The sequence below is a fragment of the Aplidium turbinatum genome, chromosome 8 (genome assembly GCF_918807975.1).
Source record: "Aplidium turbinatum chromosome 8, kaAplTurb1.1, whole genome shotgun sequence".
Taxonomy (NCBI): domain Eukaryota; kingdom Metazoa; phylum Chordata; class Ascidiacea; order Aplousobranchia; family Polyclinidae; genus Aplidium; species Aplidium turbinatum.
Window position 1 is genome coordinate 17,249,374 of NC_137479.1, and position 13,248 is coordinate 17,262,621.

Genomic DNA, 13,248 nt, shown 5'->3' on the forward strand with positions numbered 1-13,248 from the left:
GCCAGGATAAGACAGTGATAAAAGCTATAAGCTGACAATTTTTCCATGTTGCTTCGCTAGTAATTCGCTGTCCGCCCCGCTAGCTCAGTGGTTACGCGCCTTACTCAAGATCACGCGGCGCTGGTTTGACTCTTAGGGTGTGCGTTTGAGCAACGCATTTCAGGACTGCTCTCCATTCAGCGGCATCTAGTGAATGGAATAATTCCCCGGCAACAAGACTTTAACAATCAGAAAGTTCACTCTGCCAATCTCGGTAACCGGGCTTGTGTCAAGAGCCTCTACATCTACTCTACAAGTATGCGAAACTACCAGGAATAACTTACCAAGGCTTTGTCAGTCCGAGGATAAAGATTCAAAAAACAAACTAACCTAGTAACTGTCACCGGACAATAATCCAGCTTCAACAGATACATTTTATCGTACATGTCGTTTAACCATAAAAAACATTCCAGAACGTAAATAAGTTGACATACATGTTAAGTAGCGTAACGTTTCAGAAAGGGGGCCATATGAAGGAGAGTATTGCAATGACTGCCTTTTAAAAAATAACTGCGCACGAAAGTTGTACAAACAATATTTTATACAAGCCTAGTTTTATCTCTCAATACAGTTCCGACAAAATCAAATTTTCTGGCAATACGTTTTCGTTGTTAACGACAAAATTGTTGGACACACAATGCGTTCAGAATTTTTCTTGAGAAAAAAAAGTGGTACTTTGCAGCAAAACAAACAGCAGTAAGTTCTAGGACATCGCTTTGGCTCGCATTCTTGCTCGCTTATTCGTGACAGCTTGAAAACCAGATTTGATGGTGGCGACCGAACATCTCGACTGACAGACACGGCAACGTAGAAAATAAAGACGGACGTCCCTTTCTAGTATTGTATCAGGAGATTTGCAGGTGTGACAGGTTACATATTCTTCTGCAAAGTGAAACCAGATATAAATGAATGAACTTTGCCATTCAGAAAAATCTGGTATAAAACGTAGCCTATAATTTCAACTTTAGCCCTGGTTTTAAGGGTCCACGTCTTTTAGGTGCAGACAGTTAGGCGCCGGTCAAATAGGCGCGCACACTGTGGCGCATTTATTAATTGTTTAATAAAAATCTTCATCCTTACACCTCGAGTACCTTTTTAAACAAAAGAGCAAGTGGGTTCTCTTCACTGTACTTGCATAGTCAGGCACTGCACACCAAAATTATTACCACCCACTTGAATATAGGCTACAGTATGTTTTTTACTGATGTTTAGTGTAGTTATTATTTGACTTAACTAAAAGTGAACTCAGTCATGTTCGGAAACTTGAAAGCTTTCGCCGACGCAAACCTGGACTAACAACAAATAAATGCCAAACACGCGCATTAAAAAAACAATATATTTTTCTGTTCAATATAACGTTTTGTGTGAAAAGCATTGCCGGTTTAAGCAGCCTCACTCACGGAAGTCATGACATATTTTTCTGTTCAATATAACATTTTGTGTGAAAAGCATTGCCGGATAAAGCAGCTTCACTCACTGAAGCCATGACTAACAAGAAATAAATGCACGTGCATTAACAAAATAAAATATTTTTCTGTTCAATATAACATTTTGTGTGAAAAGAATTACCCTACCTGCCAAGCTGATATAATCTGCAGATTTTACTAGGAATAGCACAAATGACCGGGCGCCACAGTGCTCCGCACCTAAATATGCAGACGCCACATTGTGCGCGCCTATTTGACCGGCGCCAAAAATACGTGCTTCCGATTTTATCGTAGTATACAACAGTATAGTTTAAGACGTCTGGTACAATATAATTGTTTATAAATTTACAAGACTTACTTATATATCTTCTCAAAACACTTTCCAGTTGTTTTTGTTGAAATCTTCCCTTGATAATCAGTTGATTGTTTCCGTCCACAGACCCGCTGCAAACAAGAAACGTTAACCAGGCCATGTTGAATGTGTCTATTGAAGCTTTTAATCCAACGGGTAGTACGCAAACAGCCGTCATTTTTGCGGTTTAAAACTGCTTAGTGTGACTAATTTGATCGTGTACGTATCTACTACACGCTTCATGGAGTGACAACCGATATAGTGAACAAAGTTAAGTATTGCTCAAACCTACTTCCACTTTGCACACCAACGACACACAACTCGACTCCGTGAAAGCTTTAAGTGAGATTTTTTATAATTTGCAGGACTTGTGCTATTAACTTACCTTGTACCCAATTCAGCAAGAAGGAAAGCTAGAATGTGTTTAGGTTGTCTATGCAGCCTGCAAAGCAGAAAATTACCTCGTTAATGGTTTAATTTTGGAAGCATTTGGATTTTTAAGTAACGTAATATTCATCAAACATTTCGATAAGCTGTTTTTAAAGGCACTGAAGAGAAATATCAGTAGTATTGAATATGAGTTTAGTTTCTACATTTTGAATTTAATATTTGATCAGATTGACTCTGACGTTCCAACGATTATGTTCTTGTCACGTCATACCTTCAGGAAATTAACGTTATGAAAAAAAAGACGTTATTGCAACTGCAAAAGCTTTATATTGAGACACAACCAAATGATATAAATCCAACATGGTTGCCTACTAGCAAACAACTCACATTTGACAAATATCAGTGAAGTTGACAAAAGAAGTTTTCTTGGTCCCCACTCGAGCGCACTGCGGAGGCTTCATGATAAATCTCTTCTTTTCACCAGCCACCATCTCTGGGTTCTTTTGTTTCATTATGTTGAAGACTCTGGTGAGCAGCTGAATAAACAAGAGGTTGAAAACTCAAGGGCTCTAAATAAATGTAGAATAACTGTAACAATGCTACCAGAATTTGATTTGCAAAAGAAAATTAGACATTTTCTTAGTTTGAAATCACAAATTGCTCACTTATAACACATCCAGTATTTATTCGAAAAAAAAAACTTTGGTCATTTCGTGAGGCTGTCTATTAATGATATACTTTTTTATGGAGAGTAATTTTACTTGTTTTTAAAATATGAACAGGCCTTTTAAGACTAATAAAAAAGTACTCCAAATGAATAAATACTAGTTAACAAGAAAGTATTTTGTGTGTCTCTAACAGCACATTTTTGAAATTTCTGACGCAGTAAAACTTTCCAGTGATCTGATAATTGTTCTGACCCAAATAAAATCTTTGCCTAGCCTGAACATAATAAAGTTGTTTTAGTCACTTTTATTTGAATAACATTCAAAGGCAATGAAAAATCTTATGAAATTTATGTTTGTAAGCGACTTTTTGAATGGTAGCACGTTACTTTAATTTAATAAAAATAATCTTAAAGAATATTTAATTAGACTAAACAAGTATAGAAGTTGTAACTTGACATTAACCTCATCATATGTGTAGTCCCGATCAGAACCAATCCAAGTCTGATCACCAAGCAACATCACATCCGATACTGAAATAGCCCAAAATATGATTCACATTAAGTTAGAACAAGACACCATATTTTAATCTTTGTCGATCTCTTCACCATGTAATCCAATGTTCAACAGGCCAAGCGTAGAGGGCATGGCACTCACTTTTTTGCTGGATAATGTGATTTTTGTTTAAAAGTGTTGTAGAACACCATTTATTTTACTGGCCACATGACAAGCTGTTCGATCGTTTACCTAAGCAATTAAGAGACTGGTGCACGGCTATGTTTTTGGCATTGACTTCGGAAAACAAATCACAAGTAAACAACCCAACTATAACAGTCTAGCTTTTATCCTTAAATGATCTACCACTTATATGCACTCTAAATTGCACACATTCACTTTCCACTTGAAAGCCATTTTGCTAGAATATATCTAATATCTTAGTTTTTGCCAAAGTCGTTCCTTTTTAGTTAGTTCCAGTGTTCCACCAATCCACCCCGATAGCTCAGTTGGTTAGCGAAGTGCAGCTGTTAGCGACTCTCAGAGTGTGCGCTTGAGCAACACAAATCAAGAACTGCTCTCCATCCAGCGGCATCTAATAAATGGAATAATTCCCCGGCAACGACACTTCAACAATCGGAAAACTTCATCTGTCAATCTTGGTGACCAGGCCTGCGCCAGTGGTTCAAAGCCTCAACAAGTATATGAAACTGCCAGGATTAAGCTCTCAAAGCTTTCCCAGTCCGAAGATAAAGTTTCCATCAATCAACTTGCTTTCTTACTTCTGGTTGAAGCCTTGATCAAAACACCATAGTAGTTGTCAAGAAGCTCACATGGGTTATTTGGTCATGAGATTCTTGAAGCAACCAATTCATCAAGAATGTAACAGACAACAGTATCGTTTATTTACTAACTGTGAAAAAAGGGCTCTGGCCTCTGCTACAAGTGATTAAACCTTCTTACTTTTTGCATCATCTTCTTCTCCAGGTTCTAGGAAAGACACTTTTTTCTGGTCAGGCAAAGCGATTTTAGTTTTCTTTTTTTTCTTTTTGTTTAGGCCAAGATCATCTAAGTCCTCATCAGCATCACCCTGCTAAAACAAATTTTGCAGTTATAGATTGTTCAATCCATGTACCACAACATATGCCTTAAACTTACTACCGGTACTGTATGATACAATAACCACATCCAAAAACACTCAACCAGATTTGTACAAAACAATCATACATTTTTCAAAATCAAGGAAAATAAACGAGTGAAGTGATCTAGTTTTCATAATAAACCAAACATAGCTGATACTCTTTGGCAGCCTCTTCCACTCGTGGTAAGATCCTCAGAAGATTCTTATCCAAATAAATAAGGTGAAATCAGGCTGTCAAGGTTTTGGGATTGGTACATGACATTCTGTCATGAAACAACTGACCACAGCCAATGCATCTCACCGTGAGACTAGTTAATTTTACTGCTTGACTTTTTTGTTGTGAGACATTGAGCACTCTTTTTGTAGTGATAAAAACATTTATTGCCTATTTATAACAATATATATAGAATGTCTGGCACTTCAAAATAAAAATCATGTGTCAACTGTCAAAGTTGTGTTAATAAATATTATTGTAAATTTATACCTTTGTGTCATCTAGATCATCAAGACTGAGAGGTTTTGACGATTTCTTTTTCTTTGGTAATTCTATTTCCTCTTCTTCTGCATCTACAGATACAAAAAACACCTCTTCAGCATGAATACCACTGCAATGACACCAACGTTTTTTTTCTACACAGCTTAAACATACGATATTTTAGTAGCAACACAATTCTGATTGCTGGACACAACTACATTTATAAGCTAAGATAACTAAAAAAATAATTTAGACCTGGTGTAGATGCTGCAGCAGTGTCACCATTTTCCTTAGTAGTTTGTTCCTCTTCATCTAGAGAAAAGCCAATCTTCTTCTTCTTTTTTTTCTTTTTTAAATTCGACAAATTTAATTCATCAATATTTTCCATACTTTATTTTATGAAACTACAAAGCAATAGATCTGAAATTCAAAAGAAGTGTCACAGATTGATCATATATACAATTGTGGCAAAACAAATGAAAAATTTATATTTATACTAAGGCTTTTGTCCAGTAAATTTATACAGTCTTGATTATCAGCTTGAGCTTGATTCATGCCAGGCGGCCAAATCATACCATCAGCTACAGCAGTGATTCCCAAACTTTTTCTATTCGCATACCATTCAGCAGTTTCAGGCAGTGTTCGCATACCACCTATGTCCTATATCTAGAAATTCTACAAAATATGCAATAAAAGGCAAGAAAGTTTAATGAATATCAGCACAGAGCTTCAAGACAAAAGTAGTGTCAAAATTAAGTGCAATTAATCTGTTTAGCTGCTGCATAAGACCAATAAAGCAGCTGAACTACTAGCCTACTGCTACCATCAGTACCAAATTTGAAAACTGAAAGTTTTGGCTTTTCTATTTAGCATGAACAACACAGATCAGAAGTGCTCAAATTGTGCATCCTGACGCCCTGGTGTGTTGTTTTAATTTTTCAAGGGCAAACTTTTTCAAAAGCGTTGCAACAAAAAAACTTCAAGAACCACTACCCTAGGTGTTGCGTCAAAAATGCTTGAATTCTCTCAGAATAAAATAAGAAAGTGGCTATTTTTACACACTTGTTGTCATGGTTAAAATCAGGTGTTGCCAGAGTTAGGATTAAAGTTAGGAAGGGTTAAGGTAAGGCAGGGGTCCGCAAATAGTGGGTCGCGAGACTATCCACAGTGGGTCGCAAAACGGTTTAAACTTACCATAAATATAGCCTAACTTGTATGGCAAAAATAAATACAATCATATAGTCTTCGATGTGCTGAGTCTCGTACAATTTGGTAGGCTACAAGAAAATTTATACTTTGGATTGTAGTAGGCCTACAGTAGTTAAGCCCACTGTTACATAGCCTGGAAGACAGCTTGAGCCAGGGCATGAAAACTCTCTCAGCTTATCTCCAGAACTGGTGACAAACTCAGCGAAACCAAAACTTTGGCGGCAGCTTTCCACCTCCACAATCGGGAAGCTGATCGTGAGCTACATGTTCAGAACAATGGAAAAACTCTGTTCTGCCCCGAACCAAAATACCTTGGGGTGACACTAGACCAGTGCTCTTCAACCTTTTTGTCCGTGGTACACCTTTTTTCAATTTTTAATAACTTCGTATACCTCACAAATAGCAATGTTTAATTGTGCACAGGAAGTAAAAAAAACTAATAATTAATTAATTGTTTGTTAAAGTGATTATAGTAGTCTTGAACTGGGCACAAGAAACTACGCATGCAAAAGTGCAAAAAATGTCAAAATTGAAGATTTAATGGCTAGCTTGTTGTTGCATTGTTTCGGCAAGTTGGACATAACGTGGTGTTAGCTCTTTCTATATTCCTCCCCACATTAAAGAATCAATGTCAAGTATCGAGTTTTGTTTGTTTGACATGATCTCAACAAGACTGAAAAACCCTTCTTCACACAAATAAGTGGTAGGCATCTGCACCAAGACATCAATGGCTTTTTGGGCGAGATTTTTGTATTTGGGAAATTGAAGAAGAGATACCCAACATTCTGTGTAATCCACTTCTCGGAATGAGTATTTTTGATTTAAATCAGCCCGTAGTTCCAATAATTCCTCATCCTCAGTTGATTCTTCATTAAATGGTTGGATATTCCACGAGTTTGCTTCCAGACATTGGTCGTTATCTTTAGGAAAATACGTAGTCAAATTGTCGGCAAGTAATTTCAGGTGACCAACAATAAGGGCAGACAAGTTATCTTCAGTAGAAACGTCCTCAAACTCTCAGCTAGACTCTTTCATGTATTGACTTAATACAGGAAATTCATTGAAGTTCCTCGACAAAGCATTCTCTTTCCAGAGTGCAATTTTCATCTTCAGCGGATTGATCTTGCTAGTTGACCGAAATATATCACCTCCTCTCCCTTGAAGACTGATATTCACTTGGTTCAAACGATCAAAAATCGACGCCAAGTATGCCAATTTTGCAATCCAGATTATGTCACGAAACTTGGAAGCCCTTGGGTCTCCGTGTTCAATGTAAAATGCCCCTAATTGTTCGCGAAGTTCAAACACACGGGAAAGAACTTTCCCTCGCGCACCGTACCTTTGAGTGCCGAATAAGTTTTTTAGTAGAGGTCATTTCATCACAAGCCCGTAATTGCGTATTAATGACGCAACAATCCCAAAGTCAAATACGAACCACACGGCACACGCATCCAAAATGAGCGTATCTGTTTCAAAAGCGCAAAGCCGGTTGGCGAGTAATAACCGCACAGCACACCAGTAGGTCCGGTTAAAAGTTTACAAATATGCCAATTGCTGTCTCTGTTGTGACTTCCACTATCACAGATCTAAGCTGTATACCCCTCGTATACCCTTCTCCAGCTGTATACCTTAGTTTTGATCTGGTATACACTTGGGTATATAGTATACCCGGTTGAAGAGCACTGCACTAGACAGATCGTACACATACCGCCACCATTTGGTGTCACTGCGCAAGAAAATGACATCCCATGCTGCACTACTCAAGCGCCTGGCAGGCTCCAGCTGGGAGGCGAGGGCTGACACTTTGCGTATAGCAGCCTTAGCCCTTGTCTACTCTTCAGCAGAGTACTGTGCACCACTGCACCTGTTTGGTGCTGCAGTGCTCACTATCATAACATCGACACTGCCATAAACAGCGACTTGCGCACAGTTACCGGATGCATGCGTCCCACACCATTGAACAATTTTGCCATTCTCGCTGGCATCCAACCAGCTGAGCTTCGTTGCAAAGAAGCCACTCTGTTTCTTGGCCGACGGGCACTCGAGCCTAACCATCTTCTCCACCACAAGATCTCTGCTCCCCTAAACCAGCACCCCCGTCGATTGAAATCAAGACACCCATTCGTGCCAGCCGCTCAAACGAAGCAGATGAACTTCATCTCTGCGGCTACTTGGGCGGACTATAAATGGAATTCTGAATGGAAGTCAAGTACTACCAGACTCCAATCGTTCATCCCCGACGCCGACACACGCCTCATCGGCCTGACACTACTAAGACAGACATGGTTGCGCCTCAACAGTCTTCGTACGGGCGTCGGGCTTTTCCGCTCAACCATGCACCAATGAGGAATGGCCTCTTCCTCCTCCTATAAATGCGGTGCCGAGGAACAGACCGCAGACTACATCATCAATGACTGTACCATCTTCAAGCCACCTAACGGAGTGGAAGGTCTGCGAGTCATGGATAATGAAACTAAAGACTGGCTGCTCTCTAGTAGCCTTCCAGTGTAGTCCGGGAACATCTTGAGTCTGGGGTGGTAAACGGATAGAGTAGACCCTCGGCCCCAGACACTTGCACGACGACCACGGTTAATAGGTCCACCCACTTATTAAGCCCAATTTGGTCCATTCTGGAATTACTGAAGGTATAGGAGTGGTAGAAAATTGTCTCCCGCTTAATAAGCCAAAATCGCCCGGTCCCGATGTGGCCTTAATAAGCGGGGACGACCGTTTTGGAATTGATATTAATTTGCAAAGTGTTTTGCGCAAAACTATATACTTCCGAAACGTTTGGGTCGCGAAGATTTCGAACGATTGCTTTTTGGGTTGCACCAAAAAGTATTTGCGAACCCCTGAGGTAAGGTATAAGTTAGGAGTAAGGTTAGGGTTTTTCTCTTCTCCCAGGACTAAAAAAATTTGGCAGTGGCTATTTGATCGGCTCCGGTCTTTGAATCTGAAACACTATTTGACCGGTCATGACGTATTATTTTTTCTTTTGAAGCAAAAGACGAGAGAAGAAAAAAAGTACCTATATATTATAAGTTCTAAATTCAACAATTTTATTCAACGGAGTCCGTGGCGCGTGCGATTTTTATCGGGCTGGTGTGAACCAAAGTGAACTCAATCTCGTTAGGCTGCTGCATTTTTGTGGTCAATTTTTAATTCGAGTAGCTTTTTTACGTCTTTTCAAATATAAGTAAAAGTAATAGAGAGAGAGAAAAGTTTTATTTTGTCTGTTGCAAGAATAGCACGATACAATCAACAATTATCCACAACATGAATAGAATAAGCACCATAGCCATCTAGATACCACAACAGACAGGAAGCAGCGAAAGACTAGGCTATATCAGTCATCGAGTCAGCTGCTTCCCTATTCTTAATGTGACAAATATCAAGCATCGGTAAATTACATTTTAATAAAGTAAGAGTATTTTTAATTTATAATAATAATAATGGTGTTGCAAGCACAGCAGTGCTTTTTCACCTTCATAACTTACATAGCAATATTAAATAAATAAAAAAACAAAATAGAATACCAACAAGGAAGTCATAAACAAGAGACAAAATACCAAGAAAAACGAGTCAATACTACCTAGAGCATACACATCTTATAAAGGAACAGCATAACACTAAAAATCAAAGAAAAAACACTTGGGGCTGGAGACACCATATAAGATAGAATATAACGGGTGCAACCTAGTTCGTACCTTGAACCATTCGTACAGTCAGTTCGTACCATGAAAAGATCGAGAAAAAAATTAAAAAAAACCGAAGTCGCTGATCGCAGTTTAATAGCACAAAACCGAAGTCGCTGATCGGAGTTCCCCAAACAATTTGAAACAAACTCGAGGGTTAGGGTTAGCGGAAACTGCAGAAAAATGTTTGCAGAAACTGCAATCGGCGAGGGTTAGAGCATAGGCGCCGACTTTTATTTTTGCACGGGGTGGCGAATAGCACAATATGGCAACCTAAACACTTTCAAACTGCATGTTTTTGTTTGATTTTTACTAAGCGTGTTTCGTAGATGCAATTGTCTTTTCACACCTGATTTGTAGCTCGATAATTTACAAAGCAACATTAAAACAAAGCACAGGAGATATGTCGTGAATTTGATTGTTACGTTGCTGCTCTGACTTACTGACACTGCTCTGACACAAAGTATTTTTGCGAACAGCAGCTCTGTCAATCCAACTGTTAATCAACTGGTCAAGTTGTAACCGTGAAGCTTCAGCTTGATAAACATTTAAAATTAGGACGTGGTTCAATCGCTGTTGCGTCATGGTAGATCGCAAGTAGGTTAAAAATTAAAAAAAAAGATTTTTGAGGGAGGCAATGGAAAGATCGTATTTTATTGATTAATAAATCCCATTGTAAACCAAACAAATGTAACAATGACTTATGACAAGTAACAAATAAAACGATTGCAACAACAACAAGGAAAAAACGCGTAGCCACGTGTTGCGTAATCTTCACGTAGCTTGCTTGTTACGCGAGTATCATGCTTGTGACAAAAACAATCATTTTCTTCGCAATCCTGTATTGGTTACCCTCTTGCTTTACGTTGACTTGAAGCGAAAACCAATGATCAAAAAAAGATTTAAACGTCCGTTCAAATTACATTTATTTGCAGTAAGTAATGTAACCAAAACGGGTCGGCTGCCACCCCGCCACAACGGTTACGGGGTGGCGTGGCCACCCCGTAACCCCGTAAGTCGGCGCCAGTGGGTTAGAGTTAGGGTATGCGGAAACTGCGGTTAGCGGAAACTGCGGAAACTGCGTTCAGCGAGGGTTAGAGCATAGATTACTCTATGGTTATTGTAAAGGTTAGCGGAAACTGCGGAAAAATGTTTGCGGAAACTGCGATCAGCGAGGGTTAGGGTTAGAGCATAGATTACTCTATGGTTAGAATTAGGGTAAGGGTTAACGAAAACTGCGGAAAAAATGTTGCGGAAACTGCGATCAGCGAGGGTTAAAGCATAGATTACTCTATGGTTAGAATTAGGGTAAGGGATAACGAAAACTGCGAAAAAATTTTTGCGGAAGCTGCGATCAGCGAGGGTTAGGGTTAGAGCATAGATTACTCTATGGTTAGAGTTAGCGGAAACTGCGGATAAACGTTTGCGGAAAATTCAGTTTTGAGCTATCTTTTCTCTTGATCTTTTCAGGGGGAAAATTTTAAAATGATTGCGGAAACTGCGACCAGCGACTTCGGCTTTTTTTAAATTTTTCTCTCGATCTTTTCAAGGTACGAACTGACGGTCCGAACTGTTCATGGTACGAACTAGGTTGCATCCGAATATAACTACCAGTAGAGATAGGTATACAATACATCATACAATAGTAGGCTACAGTACATACGTTATATACTGTACAAGTTACAAGATGTAGTGAATGTCAACGTTAGTGGAGGCGGCCAGTACTTGCAAAATATGACTACCCAAGTGGGTCAAATTTGACTTCTCTATTTCGCCAGTGGTGATCCAGTCTTGCTTTGAAGCTGTTTAAACTAGGTGCTGTGACAATTTTCTCGGATAACTTATTCCATTCATTAACGATCCGATTCGGAAAAAAATTTCTTCGCTTTGTTGTTTTTAAGGTACTGATTTTTATTTTAAATTTGTGACCTCGAGTGTTGTGGACACCTTCATGTAAGGAAAGAAGTTCTTTTTCGTTAACATCATAAAAATTTCGAAGATTTTCGAAGATACAGCAAATTAGCTTGAAATTCCAGCTAATTTGCTGGAATTTGAAAATTTCTCTGGGTAAGTTTCCGTTCGTCGTAAGAGGATGTAGCCTAAACTATGAATGAAACAAAAAATAGCTTTATACTTTAATCCAGATATTTGATAATGCATTTAAATTAGCACAGAACACACCATTAACTATGTTATCTATCGTTCCCCAAATGTGTGGTCTTTGGGAAGTTTAGAAAACCACTAGAACTGAGTAACTAAGTTAGATTTGTTTGTTTTTGGTAGAAAAGTATGGTACGGTAACTTTGCAAAATACCGTACCGTATTACAGAAAACTTTTGTTGTATAGCCTACAGGTTGCCCAATGAAATTCCAGTTTTTTTTTCTGATTACATGCCAGGCCTCCACAACAGAAGTCGAAAAAGCACTACTCCAACATGCATTGCACTCAGAGGCCATATCATGCTATCACAGTGGGTGCAAAATAAAACATGAATATCATTCGCCCGGATAGCTCAGTTGGTTAGCGTGTCACTTCTGAAACGAAGAAGCCTCAAGATCAAGCGGCGCTGATTTGACTCTCAAGGTGTGCGTTTGAGCAACGCACGTTAAGGACTGCTCTCCATTCAGCGACATCTAATGGATGGAATAATTCCCCAGCAACAAGACTTTAACAATCAGAAACTTCACTCTGTCAATCTCGGTGAGCGGGCCTGCGTCAGTGATCAAAGCCTCTACAAGTATGCGAAACTGCCAGGATTAAGCTTTTCAAGAAGCTTTCCCAGTCTGAGTCCTGATGAGGATTCAATCAATCAATATATGATGATACAAGACATAATGATACATGGGTCAGATGCATCAATTTTGTACCCTGTAGTCTCCAGAACGCATTTTTGCAGTTTTGGTATTTCTTAAGGTTTCAGTCTACTTTTTTAGGCTTTAAGTTACAGTTTAGATATGTGCCCCCCCTATGTAATGCTATTTTTCAATGGAAATTGTTAACTTCTTAGCAAAAATTTTGGATTTATCACAAAATTGCCCACTTTTTTTGGATTTTTCACGTTTTTAGTTCTGTAATTCCCTTGTGATTTTTCACAGGCAAATACTGCAGTGCTAAACTGACTTTTATTTAACACTGTGCAGCTTTAGCTACATTTTAATGTTGAAATGACACTGGCTTTACAATTTTGGCCTTGTATTTTTCTCAATTTTACGAATTTGCAATTTTGGCTCCACTATGATGTAGTCTCCAGAACGACCCATGGTACTACTCTAGCAATGCCTACTCTGTGCTCCTGTTTGGGTGTAAAATGATGCAAATTTATATATAAACAAACCTACAAAACAAAAAAACAGATTTAC

At 38.8% G+C, this 13,248-nt stretch overlaps 1 protein-coding gene across 2 annotated transcripts; it reads right to left on the reverse strand.

Moving 5' to 3' along the window:
* Positions 1-460: 460 nt before the first annotated feature.
* On the reverse strand, positions 461-5,400 carry LOC145775493 (eukaryotic translation initiation factor 2 subunit 2-like). 2 transcript variants are annotated; one of them, XM_082586791.1, is made up of 8 exons: positions 5,240-5,400; positions 4,994-5,076; positions 4,332-4,458; positions 3,339-3,406; positions 2,596-2,744; positions 2,204-2,260; positions 1,825-1,910; positions 461-921 (listed from the first exon to the last, which is right to left on the reverse strand). In XM_082586791.1, the coding sequence occupies exons 1-8, from the start codon at positions 5,370-5,372 to the stop codon at positions 743-745; spliced, it is 882 nt and encodes a 293-aa protein (XP_082442917.1). In that variant the 5' UTR covers positions 5,373-5,400; the 3' UTR covers positions 461-742. The 2 variants fall into 2 exon arrangements, with proteins under 2 accessions (XP_082442917.1, XP_082442916.1); XM_082586790.1 differs by having other exon boundaries at positions 4,332-4,461.
* Between the last annotated feature and the right edge of the window lie 7,848 nt (positions 5,401-13,248).

Bases quoted from the DNA above. Each gene is read 5' to 3' on its own strand.
- LOC145775493 (XM_082586790.1), bottom strand. From the start codon at position 5,372: ATGGAAAATATTGATGAATTAAATTTGTCGAATTTAAAAAAGAAAAAA. The intron at 2,745-3,338 runs GTTAATGTCAAG...TTGTTTATTCAG, and splicing joins GGGACTACACATATGATGAG to CTGCTCACCAGAGTCTTCAA. The intron at 2,261-2,595 runs GTGAGTTGTTTG...TCTGCTTTGCAG, and splicing joins TTCACTGATATTTGTCAAAT to GCTGCATAGACAACCTAAAC.